Source organism: Mesoplodon bidens (assembly GCF_964165515.1).
Source record: "Mesoplodon bidens genome assembly, chromosome: 2".
Taxonomy (NCBI): Eukaryota; Metazoa; Chordata; class Mammalia; order Artiodactyla; family Ziphiidae; genus Mesoplodon; species Mesoplodon bidens.
The window spans coordinates 35,966,426-35,992,944 of record NC_138177.1 but is presented as its reverse complement, the minus strand read 5'-3'; the positions used below and the strand labels follow the sequence as shown (position 1 = coordinate 35,992,944).

The 26,519-nt window shown below is 38.5% G+C and overlaps 1 protein-coding gene across 8 annotated transcripts in view; it reads right to left on the bottom strand.

Moving 5' to 3' along the window:
* The window catches only part of RASAL2 (RAS protein activator like 2), a gene marked incomplete at its 5' end in the record, with an annotated part of 380,591 nt that extends 355,636 nt beyond the window's left edge, over positions 1-24,955 (bottom strand). For 7 of the 8 annotated variants that reach the window (XM_081221809.1, XM_081221811.1, XM_081221810.1 and 4 more), the window contains one exon: positions 24,311-24,955. In XM_081221809.1, coding sequence (XP_081077935.1) covers positions 24,311-24,512 — 202 coding nt within the window. The remainder of the gene's footprint in view (positions 1-24,310) is intronic. The other variant, XM_081221814.1, reaches the window with a different exon arrangement.
* Between the last annotated feature and the right edge of the window lie 1,564 nt (positions 24,956-26,519).

The window sequence follows — 26,519 nt, the reverse complement described above, 5'->3', positions numbered from 1 at the left end:
GCTATTCAGGTCAAATTATCCAAAAGATTACTATTTACAATAGTATCATGACTTTAACACTCAAAGGGCTTCCAGTTAGATCTATTAGAGAAAGTAAAAAGGAATATTTTGAGCTTTGAAAACACAAAATAATCTCACCCCACGGTCTTCTAAAGCATCCTTTAATATATGGCATGGATCTAAAAAATTAGAACAATACTTATCTTACCTACCTAATAGGGCTATTATAGGATTAGATTGAGACATATGTGTGAATATGTTTTGAACAATTACTAAGTTAGGTATTTTATAAGAACATGCTTAGCTCATCAATTGCAGACTGATGAATTAAATTAATCACCTATTTTGTTAAGAAACCTTGAGCAAAAGCAGATTTAACTGTAGTTCCTTCTTTAAAAAAAGTAATGTTTAGGGCTTCCCTGGTGGCGCAGTGGTTGGGAGTCCGCCTGCCGATGCAGGGGACACGGGTTCGTGCCCTGGTCCGGGAAGACCCCACATGCCGTGGAGCGGCTGGGCCCATGAGTCATGGCCACTGGGCCTGCGTGTCTGGAGCTTGTGCTCCGCCACAGACAGTGAGAGGCCTGCGTACCGCAAAAAAAAAAAAAAAAAAAAAAACTATTAAAAAAAAAAAAAGTAATGTTTAATAATGACTAATGATCTAAAAATGAAATCATAAAAGACCTTTCTACCATTATGTTACCCTAATGAATTCTTCTTGTATATAGATATCTTAATGTACACAGAGCTTTAATTAACGGAAATAGTATACTTCCTCATGGAACTCACACCTTACTAAGGTGATAGTATTAAAGAAATATTACTGTTAGTTGTGAGACTATCAAATTCATTAAAGAATAGTTCAGTAAAGAAACAGTTACTATTAGCTGTGAGACTATCAAAATGAATAAAATTCCCATTCAATAAGCAGCTTTCAATACAATAAAGGAAATAAAACATACACAAATAAGTAGAATACAAGTTAGATGATGAAAAGTTCCATAATAGAAATATAAACAAAGTTTAATATAAGTTCAGAGAAGGGAAATGTTATTTCTAGCTATGGGGGAAAGTAGGCAAAGAGATGTCAGGGAAGAAGTCATATTTGTGCTAGGTCCTAAAGGATGAAGAGGACTTTGAAACATCCCTAAATAAAATACACATTTCCCTGGAAGAAAAATGCCTCCAGTTCACTGGGGGGAAAAAACCCAAAAAACAAAACAAAACAAAAAACTGTATCTCGTTAAACAGTACCAATATCCCTCCAATATTCATTCACAATTAAACAGAAGTTACCCTTTTCACATCCTCCCATCCTTCTCCATATCTCAATGCCCCATATTTAATCCTTCACCAAATCTTACCCATTTTAACCTACTAAATGTCTCTCAAATCTGTCCACTTCTCTCTTCTCCATCACCATCTCCATAGTCTGAATTACCATCATCTCCTGCCCAAACTACAACAATAGCCTTCTGACTGGACTCCCAGCTCCACACCAACCTATCTTCTACACTGAAGGCAGAGTGGTCTTTTCTAAAGCAAATATACCAGGCACTACCTTCCAGACCCAAATCATTGACACATGGTTACTTCTCTAGCCTCATCTTATACCATGTGCCCTCTCACTATTTGTGGCCCAGCCACTCTTGTCTTTATTCCGAGTTCCTCAAACTTGCCAGGCTCACTAACACCAGGACCTTTGCACATGCTACCCTCTTCATCTGGAATACTTGCCCACTCCTAACTCCCCTCACCTAGTTAACTCTTATTCACCTCTTAGATCTTAGTCACTTCGTTAAGAAAGTCTTCTCTATTCTCCCAAACTAAATTAGATCATTTAGCTATATACTCTTAGGACCGACCCTGTGCACTTTCTTATACAGTATTTGTTAGAATTGTAATTTTATATTTATTTTGTGTTTATTTGATAAATAATTACCTCCCTGACTAAACTTGTAAACACTATTAGGACAGGATTCACAAATAATTAGACCTGCCAACATACACATTTGTTCCTAAGTCAATACATTTTCTTTTCAGTCAAAATATGTATGGTGAACCAACAGGTATAGACGTCACTGCCCTGACTACACTACAGCAAGCCGTCTGTACACCAAATTCTGGCCATTCACCAATTCCCACCTATTCTTGTTTCCCATTGTCTATTTGGCAAAAATTACTTTATTTTTTGACCTAATAATAAGCATGATTTAGTAGCTTAATTGCCTGCTAGTAAGAAGATTAGGAAGTTTAGTCCAAACATAGAAAAACTGACTTTGCTTGCCAAAAATAGCGCCTTCAGAAAAGAAAAAAAGTATTTCATTGATTTATTCAGGTCAAGTAAACATTCCCAACTTCCACTCCACCATTTACAGGAAGAGGTGTGCTATGAAATTTGTAGTCAGGGCTTATGCCATTAATAGTTTGCAGCATATTTGGAGGAATTTAAAGTAGATATGAAGGTTTTTTATTGTGTTGAGTCAGATGGCTATATGGGTGACACTACACTAAGGAGATACAGTGACCTCGTTGGAGCACTGACTTTAAATAAGTATAAGGCACTAAAGAAACCCAACTTGTCAAAGCTTCAACACCTCAAGGTCATACCTCCTTGAAGAAGTGAAAACACCAGATTTGAAACTGCAGAAAGAAAAGAAGAACACTGCTAATTTGCTCCAGCACATGTTATCATTCAGGTCCAAACCAGATATGGGGGGACTTCTATCAGTCAAGATTAACAAGGACCAGATTTACCCTTCTGTCTGAAACAACTACAATTATTATTTTCCCGTATTATGTAAATCTTTTTAAAAGACTGAAGCAAAAACAATATTTTGTGGGGTTTATAAGTAGAAGTAAAATGTATGACAACAATAGCACAAAAGCCAGAAAGGAAGAATTATAAGTATAATGTTATAAGGTTCTTATACTATACATGAAGTAGTGTAATATCACTTGAAGGTAGACTATTATAAGTTAAAAGACATATACTATAAACTATAAAGCAATCACTAAAGTGAAACAAAATAGAAAATTGAACCATAAAGATACAGTTATTTCAAAAAGCATTAAAAGAGTAAAAGAGAGAAAAGAACAGATGACAAATAAAACATAAATAGTAAGATAATAGATTTAAACCCAACCACTCAATTTAAACCTAACCAATCACATTAAATATAAATAATTAAGTACAATCATATTAAATATAAATAGTCCAAATACCCCAACTGAAAGACTGGATAAAAGATCAAGACTCAACTACATGCTGCTTACATGAAACCCACTTTATAAAGAGACAAGTGGGTTAGAAGTAAAAGGACGGAAAAAGGTATCCCATGCTAACACAAGCCACAAGAAAGCTAGAGTGGCTATATTAAAATCAGATAAAATAGATTCCAGAACAAAGAATATCACGAGTGATAAAGATGACGATTTCATAACGATAAAATACATAATGATATTATGTCTTCATCAGGAGGACATAACACACCTAAATGTTTATGCTCCTAATAACGAAGCTTCAAAATACGCGAAGCAAAACCTGATAGAGGAACTTGCCTGGTGGTGTAGTGGTTAAGAATCCACCTGCCCCATCATCAAAAAATCTACAAACAATAAATGCTGGAGAGGGTGTGGAGAAAAGGGAACCCTCGTGCACTGTTGGTGGGAATGTAAATTGATACAGCCACTATGGAAAACAGTATGGAGGTTCCTTAAAAAACTAAAAATAGAACTACCATACGACCCAGCAATCCCACTACTGGGCATATACCCGGAGAAAACCATAATTCAAAAAGAGTCATGTACCACAATGTTCATTGCAGCTCTATTTACAACAGCCAGGACATGGAAGCAACCTAAGTGTCCATCGACAGATGAATGGATAAAGAAGATGTGGCACATATATACAATGGAATATTGCTCAGCCATAAAAAGAAATGAAATTGAGTTATCTGTAGTGACATGGATGGACCTAGAGTTTGTCATACAGAGTGAAGTAAGTCAGAAAGAGAAAAACAAATACCGTATGCGAGCACATATATATGGAATCTAAAAAAAAAAAAAGGTTCTGAAGAACCTAGGGGCAGGACAGGAATAAAGACGCAAACATAGAGAATGGACTTGAGGACACGGGGAGAAGGAAGGGTAAGCTGGGACGGAGTGAGAGTGGCATGGACATATATACTACCAAACGTAAAACAGATAGCTAGTGGGAAGCAGCCACATAGCACAGGGAGATCAGCTCAGTGCTTTGTGACCACCTAAAGGGGTGGGATAGGGAAGGTGGGAGGGAGATGCAAGAGGGAGGAGATATGGGGATATATGTATATGTATAGCTGATTCACTCTGTTATAAAGCAGAAACTAACACACCATTGTAAAGCTATTATGCTCCAATAAAGATGTTTTAAAAAATAAAAAATAAACACAATCTTAAAGATTAAAAAAAAAAAAAAAAAGAATCCGCCTGCCAATGCAGCAAACACAGGTTCCAGCCCTGGTCCAGGAAGATCCCACATGCTACGGAGCAACTAAGCCCATGTGCCACAACTACTGAGCCTGCACTCTAGAGCCTGTGAGCCACAACTACTGAAGCCCGTGTGCCACAACTACTGAGCCTGCACTCTAGAGCCCGTGAGCCACAACTACTGAAGCCCGTGTGCCTAGGGACCATGTTCTGCAACAAGAGAAGCCACCTCAATGAGAAGCCCGCGCATCACAACGAAGAGTAGCCCCCACTCACCGCCACTAGAGAAAGCCCACACACAGCAACAAAGACCCAATGCAGCCAAAAAAAAAAAAAAAAAACCTGATAGAACTTCAGAGAAAATTAGACAAATCCACAATTATACCAAAGACTTCAACAAATCTGTCAATAATTGATAGCAAATCAAGAAGAATATAGAAGATTTGCACAACACTATTAACCAACTAGACCTAATAGATATTTATAAAACAACTACACTCCATGACAGCAAAATATACATTTAAGTGCACACTATATTCTGGGCCATAAAACAAGTCTCAGTTAATGTAAAAGGATTCAAATCATACAAAGTATATCCTGACCACAAATTAGAAATTAGTAACAAAAAGATACCTGGAAAATCCTCAAATATTTGGAAACTATATGAACTTCTATAAGCCCATGAGTCAAAGATGATACCAAAGGAAAAATGAAAAATTATTTTGAACTAAATGAAACATCCCACATGTGTGGGAATGGAACTAATGCAGCACTTAGAGGAACATTTACAGCATGGAAATGCCTTTATTAGAAAAGAAGAAAAGTTGCAAATCAATGGCCTCAGCTTCTACATTAAGAAGCTAGCAAAGGGATAACAAATGAAACCCAAAGTAGACAGAAGAAAGGAAATAATAAAGATCAGAAAAGAAATCAGTAAAATTTGAAATAAAGAAGAAAAAATAGAAAAAAGACAATGAAACCAAAAGCTGTTTCTTAGACCAATAAATTTGATAAACTTAAACCTACCAGACTGATGGAGGATAAAATGGGGAAGACACAAATTTACAATATCAGGAATGAGAGAGGTAACATCATTAAAGATTCTGAAGTCATTAAATGGATAAGGAAATATCATAAACAATTTTATTCTGATAAATTTGACAACTTAGACAAAATGGACATAATCCTTCAAAGACACAAACAACAAAAGTTCATCAAGAAGAAATGAATAACCTAAATGACCTTATATTTATTAAAGAAATTGAATTTGAAGTGAAAAAAATCTTCCCACAAAGAAAAGTCCAGGTCCAGATGGCTTCTCTGATGAATTGTACCAAAAGTACAAAGAAGAAATAATACCAATTCTACACAAACTCTTCCAGAAAATCAAAAAAGAAAGAAATACTTTACAACACATACTGTGATGTCAGCACATTCTAAAACCTAAGCCAGAGAAATAACACAAGAAAACTACACACCAATATTCCTCCAAGAATATAGATACAAAATTCTTTAACATAATTTTAGCAAATCGAATCAAACAAATCAAGCAACATATAAAAAGATAATAATACATCAAGATCAAGTAGGGTTTATGCAAGAACAGCAAGTTGGTTTAAGGCTCAAAAATCAGTGTAATTAGGGAATTCCCTGGCAGTCCAGTGGTTAGGACTTGGTGCTTTCACTTGTGGTGGCCCGGGTTCAATCCCTGGTCAGGGAACTAAGATACCCCAAGTCTCACAGCCAAAAAAAAAAAAAATTTGTAATTAATATTATTAGACTAAAAAAGAAAAACTATAAGATCATCTCAATAGATGCAGAAAATGCATTTGACAACATCCATTCCTGACTGAAAAAACCTATCAAGAATAGGAATAGAAAGGGATGTCTTAAAATGGTAAGGGGCATCTACAAAAACACAAACAAACTTAAAGCTAACATCACACTTAAACAGTAAAAGACTGAAAGCTTTACTTTTAAGATCAGGAAGGCAAGGATGTCTGCTCTCACCACTTCTATTAAACGTTATCCTGGAGGTTCTAGCCAGTGTAATCAGGCAAGAAAAGCTAATAAAAGGCATCCTGATCCGAAAAGAAGTAACATTCTTTATCTGCAGACATTATATATGATCCTCTGTATAAAAAAGCTAATAGAATCTACAATATCCCCACTAGAAATAACAAGTGAATTTCACAAGGCTGCAGGATAGAAGACAAAAATGCAAAAATCTATTAGAGTTCTATATACTAGCAACAAATAATCAGAAACTAAATTTTTTTAATATACTATCTACAACATCATCAAAAATTGTAATATACTTAGGAGTAAATCTAATAAAAGATGTGCAAGACCTGCACACTGAAGGCTTTTCAGAGAAAAATTTTAAAAGACAAAATACAGAGACGTACTGTTATTAATATTATTAAAATATTAATTCTCCCCAAATTAATCTACAGATTCAACACAACAACAATCAAAATCCCAGCAGGCTTTCTGTATAAAATTGACAAGCTGAGTCTAAAATTCATTCAGGCATGGAAATGATCTAGAATAGCTTAAATAACTTTGAAAAAAGAAAAACAAAGTTAGAGGATTTATACCTGACTTCAAAACTTACTAGAAATCTATAGTAATCAAAATAGTATGCTTGTGAATCAGGATAGACAGTAGAAAGACAATATACCAAAGACCAGATGTAGACCCCCATGTACATTTGATTTTGAACAAAGGTACAAAAGCATTTGAGTGCAGAAAAAACAGTCTTTTCAACAAATGGTGCAGGAACAATTAGATATCCATATTTTTAAAAGTAAATCTCAATGCTTATTTTGCACTATAGACAAAAATAAAATCAAAATGGATCACAGACCTGAAATTATAAAACTTTTAGAAGAAAACACAGGAGAAAATCTTTACAACCCTGGACTAGACAAAAATTTCTTAAGTAAAATATGAAAAGCACAATCCACAAAAGGAAAAGAAAATATTCATCAAAATTAAGAACTACTATTCTTTGAAGACAGTGTTAAGAGTATGATTAGGTAAGTCACAGAACGGGAAAAAACAACTGCAAATCACATATCTGATTAATGACTTGTATCCAGAATACAGAAACAACTTATATAAACTCAATAAGACACACCCAATCTATTTTTTTACTGAAGTATAGCTGATTTAAAAGTTGTGTTAATTTCTCCTATACAGCAAAGTGACTCAGTTATACATATATATACTCTTTTTTATATTCTTTTCCATTATGGTTTATTCAGGACACTGAATACAGTTCCCTGTGCTATACAGTGTTGTCCACTGACAAACCCAATTTTAAAATGGACAAAAGATTTGATTTGACATTTCACTAAAGAAGATAGATGAATGTCTGATAAGCATACGAAAAGATGCTCAACATTACTAGTCATCGGAAAAATGCAAATTAAGACTACTTTGGATATTGCTACACATCTCCTACAAGGGCTTAAATTAAAAAGACTGACCATACCAAGTGTTGCTAAGTCAGTAAAACTGGAACTGTCATATCCTGCTGGTGGTAAAATGACACAAGCACTTAGGACAACAGTTTGGCAGTTTCTTAAAATGTTAAACATAAACCTACCATATGACCCAGTCATTCTACTCTTAGGTATCTGCCCAAGAGAAATAAAAGCATATGTCTATACAAAGACTTGAACGCAAATGTTCACAGAAGCTTTATTTGTCATAGCCAAAAAACTGGAAACAACCCAAATGTTCAACAAAAGGTGAACTGATAACTAACCATGGAATATCTACTCAGTGGCATACTACTAGATAATACAAATGAATTAACTGTTGATACATGCCACAACATGGATGAATCTCAAAATGTGCTGAATGAAAGAAACCAGACTAGAAATAAGTGTATGTTATATGATTTCATTTATATAAAATTCTTGAAAATCCAAACTAACCCATAAAGACAAAAAGCAGTTTAGTGGTTGTCTGGTGATGCGGTGGGGGGGATCGGGCAGGAAGATTACAAAGGGATGCAAGGAAACTTTTTAGAGGAAACAGACGTTCATTTTCTTGATTGTGGTGATGGTTTCATAGTTATTTATATATTTCAAAACATATCAAATTATACTTTAAATATGTGTAGTTTGTTGTATGTCAAATATATTATACCAAATTGGATTTTTTAAGACGTATGAATTAGATCAGAACGTAACACTATTAACTCACTTCCCATTGCTATACTGCCCATAACTCAAAGAATCACAGATTTTGAAGAACAGCAATTCATTAGTAGGAAAGTTAAATTTCAGAACTGATTCATAGTTTGCTGTGTTTAAATCATGCTTTAAGTTGCTGAGTCCTTGAAATACAAACCTTAGGATATGTTTAAACTACAAAGCATATGCACCATAAAGATAACCAGGTTCAAGAGGAACTAAGATGAAAACAAATCAGGAGTGATGAGAGGCCAGTGTTCCTGGGCTTTTGGAAAAGAACATGTGAATTCTAAAAATATCCTAAAATGTCTCTTATATGGCCAAGGTCTGATCAATGCTTGGGTTTACCCGGCTCTATGAAAGTGGATTCTCTTTTCAGAATTTCTGATATCAAAGGGGAGAGGCACTTGAAGTGTAAATCCTAGAATAAAGCTATGCCCCAGATGAATATGATTCATGGTTCTTATGATTGTGTGGTCTCTTAAATTTCAGTATTCTCACTGGCTTGGTCAAACATCAATAATAGGCTGACAAAGGCATTATTGGGGAAAAAACCCTATTTTTATATTTTGTATTACTGCTAAAAATACATAAATTTTAGATCACTAATAGACTTTGTGTAACCTTTTTTAAATATAGAAATATTCACACCACTCACCCACATACAGCTGCCTCATGTTGTCTACAGTTAATAAAACTTGGACAACTCTATGAAGATGTTCAATAACATCATGACATCCAAAGCATATCCAGCACATCAAATGTCATTATTTTATAGTTATGGTGCTGTATAAAACACATAGGTAAACTTCAAGGTTCAAATTAACAAGTATCACAGTGAATGCTTTTTATAATAACAGTTTAAGGTTCTTATCTATGAGAAACGAAATTATACAGTAGTTAAGAACACAGACTCAAGACTGAACTGCCTGAGTTCAAATCTCACACTATACACTTACTTGCTCCATAACTTTGGCCAAGTTCCTTTATATCTCTACGCCTCTGATCCTTCATCTATAAAATGAGGATAATAATAGCATTTACCTCATAGGGTAGTTATGAAGATTAAATAAATTAATAGGCCTAAAGAACCTCGAACTGTGCCTGGCTCATGGTAAGCAGCCAAGAAGTTTTACATTATTGTTGTTGTTATAATCATGCTTATGATTGTCACTGTTATTAGAGTTAAGATTACTATATAGGATAATTAACACTTATCACTGATAATTTGAAAAATACAAATATATCTACTAAGAATTAATAGAAAAGAAGGATTTGAATAGACATTTCTCCCAGAAAAATATACAAATGGCCAATAAGCCCATGAAAAGATGCACAGCATCACTCATCATGAGGGAAATGAAAATCAAAACCACAATAAGGGTACTTCCCTCGTGGGAATGCAGGGGATGCGGGTTCCATCCCTGGTCAGGGAACTGAGATCCCACATGCCGTGGGGCAACTAAGCCCGCACATCACAACTACTGAGCCCACGTGCCACAACTAGAGAGCCTACATGGCACAACTACTAAGCCCTTGCGCTCTGGAGCCTGCGCACCACAACTACAGAGCCCATGTGCCACAACTACGGAGCCAGAGTGCTCTGGAGCCCAAAGACCACAACTAGAGAGAAGTCTGAGCACTGCAATGAAGATCCCACATGCTGCAACTAAGACCCGACGCAGCCAAATAAATAAAATAATTAATAATAAAAAAAAACCACAGTGAGATATCACTTCACACTGACTAGGATGTCTTTAACAAAAAAGAAAGGAGGGCTTCCCTGGTGGCGCAGTGGTTGAGAGTCCGCCTGCCAATGCAGGGGACACGGGTTCGTGCCCCGGTCCAGGAAGATCCCACATGCCACGGAGCGGCTAGGCCCGTGAGCCATGGCCACTAAGCCTGCACGTCCGGAGCCTGTGCTCCGCAACAGGAGAGGCCACAACAGTGAGAGGCCCGAGTACCGCAAAAAAAAAAAAAAAAAAAAGAAAGGAAAATAACAAGTGTAGGCAAGGATGTGGAGAAATTGTAACCCTGTGCATTGCTGGTAGGAATGTAAAAAGGTGCAGATGTTGTGGAAAAGTGGCAGTTTCTCAAAAGTGGGTATAGATAGTGGTGAGGGTTACACAACTTTGTGAATATATTTAATGTCACTGAATTGTACAGTGAATTGGTTACTCTCTCTAGCACCCTCACTTTTATTCCTTCAGTTCACCAATGAAGAACTCAATACCCATTCTTACCTACATGGCTCCAAAAAAGGCAGAGAAGCTAGGATAAGACATACTGCTAAATTCTAAGAGAACTTAGAAAAGCATAAAAATACTACTTTGATAACTCGTGATAGGGACTTCGCTGGTGGCACAGTGGTTAAGAATCCATGCTCCCAATGCAGTGGGCCCAGGTTCAATCCCTGGTCAGGGAACTAGATCCCACATGCATGCTGCAACTAAGAGTTCACATGACACAACTAAGGAGCCCTCAAGCCACAACTAAGGAGCCCGCCTGCTGCAACTAAGACCCAGCACAACCAAATAAATAAATATATTTTTTTGATTTATAAAAAATAGCTCGTGATATATTTTAACACAACTATATTAAACTGGAAACAGTAACTATGAACTTGGATAATAGAGAGAGGGTAATTTTTCCCAAAAAAGTACTGGATTGTAACTCAGTTCCAATCTTACTCAGATTCCAATATAACTTCACCAAGAATCTTTAAACCACTAACTTTACATGATTACTTCCCAATAAAATGGAGAAAAGACTTATCATTTTTCATAAATTTATTGAAAAAAATACAGGGTATTTTCAGACTGTGGAAAAAAAGCAACTTTGTAAAAAGGTATCATTTTATAGAATATGCTCACAGGTAAATGGAATAACATTACTGGTTATATAAGCGAAACATTATCATTGCCAGTTAAGCTACAGGCAAAGAAAGATTACCGGCTTCACAAGGTAATATGACTATTTCTCAAGGTATGACAATCAAGATGTACATCAAAAACATAACCTAAAAAAAACAAACAAACAAACAAAAAAAAAACATAACCTAAAGTGCAAGTAACTAAAAATTTCCTCAAACTGATTTAGGGGGTGCTTGAAAAAGAATGACTTAGGACTTTCTGGCCTGAATAAAACAACAAGAAATATGGCCATATTAAATCCTCTAGAGAATCTTTCTATTTCAGTAGGAATCACCACATATGATATTGTTCTTTCTTAACCATGTTATCAAACAAGATTCAAAAAAAAGCAAATAAATCTTCATTTCTCTAAAAATGAAAACTACTATGAAGTCTTTATGAAGCCAGAAAATACTAAAAGTAGAGTCATTTTTTAGGTTTGAACCGTGTCTTTTCTTAGTTGGTAGCTACTATGCTGGGCATCTTTTTCAGGTTCATTGATACAGGCTAATCACCAACCACTTGGCAAAACCGACCCATTTCAAAATAGGAACGTGCACTAGAAAGACCTTGGGTTTCCTCACTCGGGGGTATTCTTGAAATTTACAAATACATAGAAAATTGTACAGAGTCAAGCCTAAGGAAATCATGGGAACAAGATACTTATATAGTATATCCTGCCCAAATTTAAATCAAACAAAATCTCCTACAAACTTCCACAATATTAACTGGATACAGGATTCTTCATTTCACTCAAACTGCTCTATGTCACTATTAAAAGTTAAACTACTTTGTTCCTTTCTAAGTGTGCTCCTATTACATGCTAAACAAATGATTAATGGATAAAAGAAAATTTGGGTATGATTTCAACTATATAGCATTTTGAAAAAGGCAAAACTACGGAGGCAGTAAAAACATCAGTGGTTTCCAGGGGTTAGCGGGGTAGTGGGTAAGAAGAGATGAACAGACAGAGCACAGAGGGTTTTTAAAGCAGTGAAAATACTCTGTATGATCCATAATGGTGGATGCCTGTCATTTTACATTTGTCCAAACCCAGAGAATGTACAACACCAAGAGTAAACCCTAATGTAGACTTTGGATAAAAATGATGTGTTGGGCTTCCCTGGTGGCACAGTGGTTGAGAGTCCGCCTGCCGATGCAGGGTACACGGGTTCGTGCCCCGGTCCGGGAAGATCCCACATGCCGCGGAGTGGCTGGGCCCGTGAGCCATGGCCACTGAGCCTGCGCGTCCAGAGCCTGTGCTCCGCAACGGGAGAGGCCACAACAGTGAGAGGCCCGCGTACCGCAAAAAAAAAAAAAAAAAAAAAAAAAAAAATGATGTGTTAATGTAGGTTCATCAACTGTAATAAATGTGCCAGTCTGATTGGGGATGTTGATAATGGGGGAGGCTATGTATGTGTGGGAACCGGGGATATATGGGAAATCTGCTATCTTCCTCTCATTTTGCTGTGAAACTACATCTGCTCTAAAAAAAATTGTCCTTAAAAAAAAAAAGAAAATTTGGTTAACTGGTTAATGGTCTATACAAACTATGCTTTTTCAAAACAATTCCTATTCCTTTCCTTTTTTTTGAAGAAAATATTTTAAATTACTTTTGTCATTAATGTTAGTTCTTGTTGCCATTCCTCAAATTTGGCTTTGACATTATAAACTTCCCTAGAACATACCTAAGTGAATCCCATGCTAAAAACTCAGCATTAACACAGTGCTATATAAGGTATACACCTCAGTCATTCATCCAGCTAAAACGAAATGAACCTATATTCAAATCACTGATGTCAATTCCTTCTAATACTCTGAGAAACAAAGAGTAGAAGGAGGACACGATCAGCTGAGATGAAAGCCACCAACTATGTTCTTCTTAGAGTATCTAGAACATTATGTATCTGTGTCAGGTCATTTCAGTTGGAGAGTCTAACGTAGTATAAATAAGGCCATGGTCGTGGATTTGACCTTTAGCAGACCAACTGCTTTGACTCTATACTCATGCTCCCCTCATTCACCTGGAAATATGCCATTAATCAAAAGGAGTACCATTGAGGAAAACACTCAGTTTTGAAGGTCAGTCTTATAAACATTAGAACTCTGAGCACATTTAACATGTGCTAAATAACGTTTAAGGCACTACATGAAATCTATGCAAACATACTTCAATATGTTGAAAGTAGCAATACAGAAGTAGGACTTAAAATTATGAGCTATACTTTCATATACTCGTGGCAAGAACTGCTTTCCAGGAACGTCACACAAATTTGGCACTAAGTCTCAGGCCTTTAAAAACATACTCTTATAGGAATTCAGCCTAAGGAAACACTCAGAAGTTCAAAGACTGATGCATAAAGAGAATCAATAGACTGCTAATATAAAATTTTTGAAAAATGTTAATGTTTAAAATAGGATAATGGTTAAATCAGTTATGTTCAATTAGTCATTAACAAATTATATTTTCATATAAACCTCAGTAATAAAGCTGTGTGATACTGGCACATGAACATAGACAGACCAACAGAACATAATAGAAAATCGTGAAATAAACCAAAATGTATATGGCAATCTAATGAAAGATAAAGGAGTCATCTTAAATCAGTGGGGAAAAAATTAATTATTCAATAAATGATGCTAGGATAACTGGAAAGCCATCTTTCTAAAAGTGAAATTGTGTCTATATCTCATACCTTATACCAAGATGAATTCTAAATGGATCAAAGGTTTAAATGTAAAAATAAAAACAAGAAAGTACTAGACAAACCATTATTATTTTATAACCTCAGAATAGGAAAGGCCATTCTAACTAGGACATAAAACCAAAAAGCCATAAGATTGATACATTCGGGATTTCCTTGGCAGTCCAGTGGTTAAGAGTCCGCGCTTCCACTGCAGGAACACGGGTTCAATCCCTGGTCAGGGAACTGAGATCCTGCATGCCACGCAGTGTGGCAAAAAAAAAAAAAAGAAGAAGATTGATACATTCAACTGCATAAAAATCATTTCCTCATAGAGGAAAAGAAAAAAAAAAGATAAATGAAAATACCGGCAACTCATGGCAGACAAAGGGCTCTTAATATACTAAGAGTTCCTGCAAATCACTAAGAAAAAGATCCAACAACCCAATAAAAATGGGCAAAAGATATGTACAGTCACAAAAAAGGGTGTATTTAAATGGCTCTGTAAGATACTCAATCACACGTAATGTAAGATTTTAAAAATTAAAATTAAACTAAGACTAATTTTTACCTTTTAGATTGTCACATTAAAAATCCTTGATAATTCCCTATGTACGGGGAGATTGGCACTCTCATACCTTGCTGGAGAAATATAAATAGGTACAACCCCTAAGAAGAGCAATTTGGGAATATCTTTCAAAATTACAAATATACCTATCTTTGACCTAGCAATTCCATGAATTTTAGTTATAGATATACACAAGCAAAATGGCTTATATCCAAGATTATTCATGCACTATCACTTGCACCAGCAAAATGTGGGGATTGGTTTAATAAATTATGATTCATCCAAGCATCATGCAGCCATAAAAAGAATGAGGAACCACTTTACAAATGGACACGAAAATATACCCAAGATATATTAATAAGTGTGTGTGGAGGGGAGATGTGAGGGAGGAATAACACAAACTCCAGATCAATTCCTATAATGGGTTAACAATTCTGTAAAAAAGGAGAAAAAAGCATATATACAGTAAAAAATATGATACTATCAATTCAGATACTAAGCAGTTAACAACAACTGGCTCCAGACCCCCAGAACACCCAACCAACTTCCTTTGGGGGTTTGTTCCAGTCATTTCATTAACCTCACAAAAAAATGACCCAGCTTTTTTTTTTTTTTTTTTGGCCATGCGGGATCTTAGTTCCCTGACCAGGGATTGAACCTGTGACCTCAGCAATGAAAGTACAGAGTCCTAACCACTGGACCACCAAGGAATTCCCAAACCCTGAATTTTTTTAAACTAAATTTCTTGGATCCCACTCTTGGCAGAGTTTTTACCTATCTATCTATCTATTTCTATATGCCTGGAATAGGTATGGAAGGATACACAAAAATTTCCAACATTTAATCATTGTGTGGGAGGGAAATGATTGCCTGCCAGATGGCAAGTGAGGGGTGGGGAGGAGGGGTGAGAGAGACCTCATGGCATATCCTTTTATACCTTTTGAATTCTGAAAGAAGGAAATGTATTTCCTATTTTTAAAATTACATTTAAAAATAAAAATATATTTGAAAAAATTTTAAACATTCTCAAAGCCATAAGAAAATATGCTATTAGAAAAAGGCAGGATATAAAATAGATGCAGTATGATACCAAATATGTACAAACAAATATATCTGTACACAGAAAAAACTGGAATAAAGTAAAATATTAAAGGAAGAATTATCTCTAAGAGGTAGAATTATAGCTGATTTTAATTTTCTTTGGCTTTTCCTATAATTCGAATTCTTTACATTAAGCATGGATTACATTCATAATTAGGAAAATAGTATTAAATTTTTAATAATATGAATCAGAGAGGTTAGAAATTAAAAGGGAGGTATAAAGCTACTAAGGATTACCCAGGATTCTAAGGATCATAAATGAAACATCCCTCAAAACATCCCTCAAAACATCCCTCCAATGGCAGAATAAAGAATTTAGGAAAAGATCTAATCTGTCCTCTAATCTACCTCTTAAGGATCACTATGAGATTATTCTCATCCTCCTACTTTCTGGATGTTTTGACCATTTTTGTTTTCTGTTACCTAGGTAATGGTACTTCCAGCATTTCCCTTAAAGACTGTGAAACTAACAATCTGGTATTTCTCACTGACCTTCAGCTTTGAAAGGCCATCTCCCTAAGGGAAAGCAGTAAGATCTAGAAGCTATAACAGGAGGCTGAGGAATCTGAGGTTAAGAGTTCTAATCCTGACAAACTGTGGAATTTGTCTCCAATTTTGGGAATAAGCTAAATTTCATGAGTCAGTTTACTTAATGAGGAAACTTAAAGGATTCTTTTGAAAAATATTTAGAGGACTATCAACTTTCTACACTTTTTAACTCTTCACACTATTCTTCTGAACTTTGTTTTCTTGCCTTACGTTAAATTTTTCCTCTCTAAATTTTCACTCTCCCAAACAGTATCTGCAAGTACTACCAATGTCTTAGACTTAGGAGCAGGGAGGGGATACTTTTAGAAAGCCTACTGTAAATGACACAACATGAACAGAACTTGAGCCAAGTTGAAGACAATTTATGGGGGAATAAGAATGTAATCAGGATCTAAACTGGACCCTTATGAGCAAAGTGGCCACAGACAACCAATTAATGTAACTACACTGAGTAAGGGAAGGTAAAACTCAAGACTCCTAACACCTGAACCCTGCTGATAGAGATAGGAAGATGATAACTTCTAAGTCACAGGGCAGCAAATAAAGTTTTGTCATGCTTTCAAGGGCTCAATTTTTATTTCTTTTGTTTACCATATTCCCTCTAACGCCATTGAGCTGGGCCTCAGGACATCTTTTTTTCCCTACTATTTACATATCATGTACTTCTCGATGGCTGCCTTCCACAAGAAAACCAGCTACATTAAACTTGTAAAAGGTTCTCTACCAACAGGTCTTGAGAAGCACTTGATAGCCTTTGGGAAGAAACAAACATCAGAGAGCAATTATCCCTCTGCCAAGGGCGGAGTGCCCTCAGCACACTTCAAACTCCTCCTCCTGGTTAACAAGACTGAACACCTCTCTAGTTACTTAAAAGTTATTCCAATAGGGTGGGACAAGGGAGCAGACAGCTGAATTTTTTCTGGATTAACTCAGTCATTAGTTCAATGCCTTTCTGTGGTTCACCTACTTAAAAGGTAATCAAATCACTTTGTGCTACTCCAGAGAGCAACTGCTAAAAACAATTACATAAACCCTCCACTTCAATTTACCTTATCCTTCTTTCTAATAAAACAAAGTGTAAGAAACCACTGCCTTGCTACCATTTCCTCAGTAATCTCAGTAAAGCCTACTTTGTCATATGAATCCCTTTTCTTTTCCTTAGCAAATCAGAAAAATTTATTTCATTCATCATAAATAGGACACAACTGTACATCACTTTTTTTTTTTTTTTTTTTTTTTTTTTTGCGGTACTTGGGCCTCTCACTGTTGTGGCCTCTCCCGTTGCAGAGCACAGGCTCCGGACGCGCAGGCTCAGCGGCCATGGCTCACGGGCCCAGCCGCTCCGCGGCATGTGGGATCTTCCCAGGCCTGGGCACAAACCCGTGTCCCCTGCATTGGCAGGCAGACTCTCAACCACTGCGCCACCAGGGAAGCCCTGTACATCATTTTTTAAAGTGCATACACTGAATCTTATTATCTGAAGAAGATAAAGGCAATCCTTATAAACAAACTATTCTCAGATAAACAGGGGCATTCTAGAACTTCATATTATTTACATCAGAGAATTTGTACAGATCCTCAATTCCTTACCGGCAATTCCTAAACCCAAAAAGCTCTGAACGCTCTTTTTTCATAATTTCTCTAGCAGTAAAATCTGACCTGCACTGACATCATGCTATGTATAGTGTTATACCATACTTAGCATGAATGTCCATTTGTTTAATTGCAGAAATATTAACATGACTGATGTTGCTCCACACACCACTAGGGGGTTTATATCACTATATATACCATATTTTCTAAAATCAAAAGTTTTGAATTTTGAAACACTCTAGTCCAAACGGTTTTAGACAAGGGATTGTGGATGTATAGTTTCTATTCTGCAAAAATATTTTCGTTCTCTGAAAATGAAATAGCAATAAACCAACATGATAGAGGGTAGAAAAATACTAAGATGTTGTAAAGGAAATTGTCCACCATCTGAGACATTAGTAGAATACATAATTTAAATGAGATACATAAATTTTCTCTTGAAGGAAAAAAAGGAGGGCTATTTGAAATCAATATAATTTAAAATAAACAGTATATACCTAGGCCTTCTTGGAAGTTCTCTTTAATTTCAGTGGAGAACTGTCTACTCCCACTGTGTATAAAATGTATTGGAGATTATGGGAAAATGTTGTGTCAACACTCAAAGTCAATGCCTCGGGCTTCCCTGGTGGCGCAGTGGTTGAGAGTCCGCCTGCCGATGCAGGGGACACGGGTTCGTGCCCCTATCCCGGAAGATCCCACATGCCGCGGAGCGGCTGGGCCCGCGAGCCATGGCCGCGGAGCCTGTGTGTCCGGAGCCTGTGCTCCGCAACGGGAGAGGCCACAGCAGTGAGAGGCCCGCGTACAGCAAAAAAAAAAAAAAAAAAAAAAAAAAAAAAAAAGTCAATGCCTCATCCTTGAGTATGTTTTTTAAATGAATGGGCTTAAATACTTTTTTAAAAGATTTACTTATTTATTTGGCTGTGCTGGGTCTTAGTTGCCACATGTGGGATCTTTAGTTGTGGAGTGCAGAACCTAGTTCCCTGACCAGGGACTAAACCTGGGCCCCCTGCATTGGGAGCCTGAAGCCTTAGCCACTGGGCCACCAGGGAAGTCCCCATTCTTGAGTACTGAGCTCAAGCTTAAGATCCCAAGGATTCCTAAAGCATTAATGCTCATTTGTAAAAGTTCAATTAATAGTATTTGAGGAAATTAAAACACTTAAGTAACATGAACATGTTTTGGGATATACTGAATACAAAGTCACTGATTTTCTTCTGGCAATCAATTAGATAGAGCACATAAAAGTTTTAGTCTTGGTTGAGCAATTTCATTTATCTACATGTTACCACAAAACAGGAGTCATGGGGTGCATATGTAAGACGTGTAAGAATGAGTGATTTGAGGAACTTCCCTGGTGACACAGTGGTTAAGAATCCGCCTGCCAATGCAGGGGACATGGGTTCACGCCCTGGTCTGGGAAGATCCCACATGCCGCGGAGCAACTAAGCCCGTGTGCCACAACTACTGAGCCTGCACTCTAAAGCCTGCGAGCCACAACTACCGAAGACCATGTGCTACAACTACTGAAGCCCGCACGCCTAGAGCCCGTGCTCCGCAACAAGAGAAGCCACCGCAATGAGAAGCCCACGCACCGCAGCGAAGAGTAGCCCCCGCTCGCCGCAACTAGAGAAAGCCCATGTGCAGTAACGAAGACCCAATGCAGCCAAAAATAAAATTAATTAATTAATTTAAAAAATAATAAGTATTACGGGGCTTCCCTGGTGGCGCAGTGGTTGAGAGTCTGCCTGCCGATGCAGGGGACACGGGTTCGTGCCCCGGTCCGGGAGGATCCCACATGCCGCGGAGCGGCTGGGCCCGCGAGCCATGGCTGCTGGGCCTGCGTGTCCGGAGCCTATGCTCCGCAACGGGAGAGGCCACAGCAGTGAGAGGCCCGTGTACAGCAAATAATAATAATAATAATAAGTATTTTTTTTTAAAAAGAATGAGTTGCTGAGAATATTCAAAGTGAATTATGCTAAGAACATTCTGTATAAGGCCAGTGAGTTAGTCATAACTAATTCATACTGGACCACAATAAAATAACTTCCTGGACTGGTTACTGGTTGCAACATTTTAAGTAAACATAGAAACATGTTCTCTAAAAATGCAATAAAATATACTTCTTTAATTAAATCATCCTTTGTTTTAATTTATGAAGTATAAGCAATATTACTTACTACAACCAGATAAGACTTCTGCCCCCATCAACTCATAACCAGTTCATGAGAAATTCTTACCAAATTCCCATTGCCATATTTCTAGAATTATATTATATTTGATGCAGTATGATTAATTCCCTTTTTCTTCTGCTTGCTGAAATAGTACAAGCCTTTAGAAAGTTTCCAGGAGGTCCCTATCAATCATTAATAAACAATGAGCTATATATTAGCTTAATGGTAGGCAATAATGTTGATACTATTTTATTAACTGAATATTTCAGATAAGTCCTGCCCATACTATTAAAATTAAAAACAATATGGTTTCTTGGTGATCACTTCATCATGAGAACTATATTTCCCCTCTACCTATTTAAAAGCACATCTGTGCATACACCTGCAGATCTGTTGTACTGATGGGTGCAGAGCTCCAATGCGGGCACTGCTGGAGATTGGTATTTTTAATTTCCCCCAAATAGTGCCCTTCACTCACCATCCATTCATGGTAAAGTAGTTAATTTTAACGTCCTCATTGTTTACCAGAAAGCAGAGACAGTGAGGCTGGCTTTGCCGCTCCCGTTTCCTTTTGCTGGGCTGCTGAGCTTTTTCAGCCAATTGACTTCACTTTGAGGCTATAAATATCTGAAAAATGTTCTGCATTTGATGCTCTTGGATTCTGCATCCATATTTAGCTGTTTGTGGCATGCCTTTGTTTAAGCTACTCTACCACCCATACAGTCAGTCAGGTTGAGATCTGGATGGTCAAAGGACAGATGGATCAACATTCACCACATACTGACTTACCATGGGGGAGGTATCGATCTGCTAGACACTGTGACAATGAAGGGAGTGGCAAGATAGGAATACAGAGATAAACAAGACAGATTCCCTGGTGTCAAAAATATTATAGGCTTGACAGGCATGGGCACAACTTATAATAATATTGGAATAAAACATACAACTAAAAGAAAATGAAGAATAGCACAGCATAACTATTTTCTCTTGGCTGTGTCTCAAAAATGTGCATTTGTTTGTGTTCTAAATATAGGTCTACAAATTATAAAGCTCTGGACATATTCCAAAAAGTTTGCAATCATGACAATACACAAAACTCTGAATATAGGTATAATCCACCAAAGAGCCAGACCTATCAGTAGCAAACTCAAAACAGTGCCCAGTCTTCAAATTTTGTGAGGCAAACTAATAAAATATTATTTCCAAAAGTTTCTGTAAGTAAATGAATAAAATAAAACTTTCGATTAAGATATTTGGGGAGAGGGGTTACTTCTATTCTTCTTGTTTGTTTGCATACTTATTTCAAACCTTAAGTATATTGAAGAGGATATAAACCATAGCCAGAAGCCAGGAGCACTTAATACAGCTCCTTACTTTGCATCTTATCTTTAAAACCCACAGGTCTATTCTAGGTTAGGTCTCAAAACTGAATGAGCTAGATCTGAGATCCCCATTCCCACCTTCCTATCTTGTGAAAACATTCCAAACAAATATACATCTGCCCTCAACATTCCTTTTTTCAAAACTCAGTTCATTGACCTTTTGATAAAAGTGCTCCCCAGAATCCTGATAGTCATGATTTAAATGTATTAAAGGCTTGCTTGATGCCTGGCCCCAAGAGTCAGGGTGGATTTGGGAGGCAAAGTTGTAGGTTAAATAATAGGGTAGGCCATAGAATCAGAAAACTCAAACCAAAATGTACCATAGATACAATTACTCCAGATTCCGCATTTTATGTAGAAACCTAGACCCACGGACTTAAAATTACTTGCCCAAAGTTAAACAACAATTTGTGGCAAGGCCAGAATGAAAACCCAGGTTCTCAGCCCCCAGTTGCATGCTCTAGACTAGTTTCTGGATTTCTTTAAAAAACATTTGAGTACACTCATCAAAGTCTCTTTCAATTGTGTAAAAGAACCTTGATGTTACAAAACAATCAGGATTTTGAACACACAAAACAAATAAACAAGAAAACCAAAACGAACTGTTTTCCAAATTGATTTTCTACATTCTATTTTTTTTACTTCAAAGCTTTTCAAAGAGCTATACAACAGGCAACTTAAAAACTAGCTAAGGACATAGAAGAGCCAAGAGTCATTCAGATAGTTTTGGAATATTTACATCAAACTAAAGACAATAAAGTAGTACCCAAGATGAGCTGCCTTAGAGGAAGGAAAGTAGCAGTACTAAACAGTAAATAAAAACTTCTGGTTAATTGATAGGGAAGACAAAAAAGTTACAATGCAGTAGAAAGTCTGAAAATTGGCTTTGAAATGCACACTATATATGTGTGTGTGAGAGAGAATATACATATATATTTAAGAATATACATACAAACCTAGCCCTAGGAATGGACTACAAAAACAAGCACATAGTTTTATGGGTTATATGCAAAGAAGGTAGTTAACACTAGGTCTAGAAAATCCAGACAGAATAGTTTGACACTGAAATACTGAATTGTCATATATACATATTCTTGCAGTAACAAGGCCTTATCTCTAACTTCATATAAAAAACAACATACAAAAGAAGTGTATAAGGACAGGAAGGATAGAATAGGAAAAAGTTGTAACCACAATATACTCTAATTCAAGCTCAATTTCAGATTCCCACCGACCTTTGTTATAATATAAACCATCGGCTAAGTAGGAACAGCAGGTGGGTGGAAAAATCAGGCACTAAAGTTTTTAATCTGCTGAGAATGAACTGGGTGACCTTGCATCATCTCCCACTTCTTTGCTTTAATTCTTTCAGTTAATTAAAATAACATCAAGAAACATTTATAAACATCCAGCAAAATACAATTAAGAATTGGTTATAAAAATTGATATATTTTTAGAACTACAAGGACCATTAAGAGATTATTTAATCTAATTCACTCATCTTACAGAAGAGGAATGAGACATCAAAAAAGTGACCTGCTCTGCTCCAAAGCACATAGCCATTTAGTGGAAGAACTGAGACAAAAATTCAGATCTCTGGACTCCCAGTTCTATGATCTTTCTCATGGTGATAGACTTTAAAGTCTTGAAATCAACTGAACTATCCAGGAAGACAACCTCAAAGTCACAGCCACTCTTGAATACTAAACACATACCCTGTTCAGGATGAAAACAAAAAACAAAAAAACATAATGTACTTGATCACTAACAGTATTAGATGCACATGACTGCAGGATAACATCTTGACATTGTGTTGATCTCAGGAGCTTCTAATTTGCCATCTTATACTCAGCCACATTACTAATGTCTTTTATAGTCCTGTGAGCTAAGTGATAAACACCTTGACGTTTCAATATTTTGGAAAGCCACAGCTCAGTCCTGAATGCCAGGCTATAAATCCTTGGGCTATGGGTTTTCAAAACCAGCATGGTTTTAATGCTGCCACAAGGCTCGCCCTAATAGAATCTCATCATTCAGTTTTAATTAAAGAGGTGGTTACTAGGAATGCAGAAAGGGAAAGTTTTAGTGTGTTCATCACTTTTTAACTTGCTGAGTAGCAAACCAGTCACTTTACAAAGAGCACCAGAAACAATAGTACAATCCGAAACAATCCACACCCCTTGGACTAAATGCTTGCCTTTGGAGAGTGAGGTTCAGAAACAGGTTATAGAATTAGACTGTTCCCACCAAATAAACGCTTCTGATTTTTATTTTATTATCTTAACCTCTGCTAAGCTTTTTCATAATATCTTAGTTTCCAGCCTTGCCTCACTCCAGAGAAAGCAATGAAACGCCATTCATTTGATTTCACGGTGTGTTCTTGAAGATCAGCTGACACTTCCCTTGAAGTCACCACCTGAGAATTAAGTCTACACAGCCCAACTCCACCTTAAATTTACTGCAGGTACAAGAAAAGGTCCAAAGACCATACTGAGTCACATCTCTCAAGTACTAGTCTGGAGAAACTTGTCAGAAATGCACCCCAGAACCAAAAGGGATGTGGGAAACGGAGCCAGGATGGATGGGGACTGAGAACAGGACTGAGACCAGGGAATGAATTTCAGCCTGAGCAAAGATATGAAACATCAGCCTCTAAGACGGCCTTTGGTCCTTACCATACACCCGGACCCAGCTCTGTTGCTGGCACACGGACTCCAGAAGGATCCGATCCAACATGCCACCGGCCACGGCCCCACTGACCGGGACAACAGCGTCCAGCTCCTCCGGGGGGAGCGGCGAGTCGGACTCCAGTCCCGGGAACATCTCCGGCCAGGAGAGCGCCTCCGCGGCTCCTCCGGACGACAGGGAGAGCTCCATGGTGCCCCTGAGGGACGAGGCGGCGGCGGCGGCGGCGGGGCGGGCGGCGGCTCCGCGCCCTGCCTGTGGGAAGGGGAGGAGGAGAGCGCAGCTGCGGGGGCAAGGACCCGAGCGGCAGCCGGCTCGGACGCGGCTCACCTCCTTCCCCGCCGCCCACTGCCCGCGGCTCGGGCGCTGCTGCCCACCTGCAGCCGGCGGGCGGGACCCAGCCCGGGAGGCGGATCCAGCGTGGCCCCGGGTGGGGGTGGGTCCGGGCTCAGGTATGGGTCCCTCCCGGGAGGGGACGTGGAAGGACCCGGGAGGGGCGGCGCGCCCGCCCGCCCCCTCGGAGCCGCCTTTCTGTGCCCCAGCCGGCGTCACCCGCGGGCCGATCGGGCCGGGGCTGGGGATGGAGTGGGGCCAGGCAGGGCTGGGCTGGGGGCGTCGCCGCCAGGGGCCGCCCCCTTTGACCGGCTCCCGCCGCCGCCGCCGCCTCCTCAGGGGCTCCGAGTGTCCACTCCCTCACCCCTGGGTGGGGGGGCGAGGGGGGCGGTGGCCCCGGGTTCTCGCCCGCCAGTCCTCGGCACCCACCCCAGGAATGAGCCGGCCCGCCCCTCTAACTCTCAGGCCAAGGCTCTCGCCGCTGCTCGGGGTCCGGCTCCGACTCCGCGGCGGATCCCACAAGCCCGGCAGCCGCGGTTGTGGCGGCGGCAGGCGGCATCCCAGGGTGATAGGCCGGAGTAATCGAGGGCCGAGAGCCAAGCCGCGTGTGCAGTAGAGTAACGAAGCGGAGGAGGAACTGCCGCCGAAGGCAGGAAAAATCGGACCCCGAGTTATTCATCCAGCCAGTCCCGCCTACTTTCCAAATACCCTCTGCACCACCGCCCTGCAGTGCGTTTCCCGGTCTACCAGTCTTCCGAGCTGCTTCTTGAAGTGGAGCCGGCGTGGAGAGGCGGGGTGGAAAAGGGGTGCGGGAAATTTAAAAAGAAAGGAAAAGAGCTTCCCTTTCCCCTTTTCCCACCCTTTTTCTTGTATGTATACATTTATGTCTTTATTTATTTGGACCAACATTTCTTTCTCATTGGACGGAGAGATTGGAGATGCTGCTTTATTTTACAGTCACCCTAGGGGAAACGCTTCCTTCCTTCCCAGAGAGGAGAGTTGGCAGCGGGGTCTGGGATTATGGGATTGTGTGGGACAGTGCTCTGCGACCTGTCCGCGCTAAAGCTGGATTTGTCATCGGTTTAGAATAGCATGGTTAAGAAGTGTGGTGTGGATGGATGGACGGGCCTCGCAAGCACATGAAATGCTCAAAAGCCTAGTATTAACCAAACATGTTTCTCTTTTTTTGCCTTCGATCTTTCTGCAATATGTTGGCTTTTTTACCGAAGTCTCTAATGATGTCACTTGAGTTTTATTTTTGGTCTATCTGTAGACTGTCTCCCTTGACCTTGGGTTTAATTTTATGCCCACCCAAGGCAATATTCACCAGTTCAGATTTGGGTTGCTTGAAAAATAATAATTATAATTTTAAAATTGAAAACTAACAACTTAAACAGTGTCTTGCACATAGTAGGTCTCCAACAATGTTTCTTGAACATGGCTGCATAAAACCTAGCAAGGGTTCCATAAGTATACATTGCGTTGTTTTTTTTTTAACTCCTTTTGGGGGGGGGTGTTGTTTAGTGTTTGTCCCCCGTTTCTCCCTACTTGGCACAAAGGGACGGGTCTACAAGGGGACATTTTTGTTTTCTGTATTGTTTGGGTTTATCAAGAGGTATGAGGACGCGTTTTGTAAATTTCTCTAAACTGTTATTTAGAGTAATAGTATTTCACAACAGGAAGTAACCTTAGAGAGAATCTCATCCTGCCTCCTGTTTAACAGGTGAGAAAACTGAGGAACAGCCATGTTACCTGGCAAATCAACCGCCAATACAGATAGGTCTGCAATGCTTCAGTGATATTGGTTACTTCAACTTCTTTCCCTCAAAAACCTTTTGTGATTAAGCTTGTTGATATGTGGCTTGG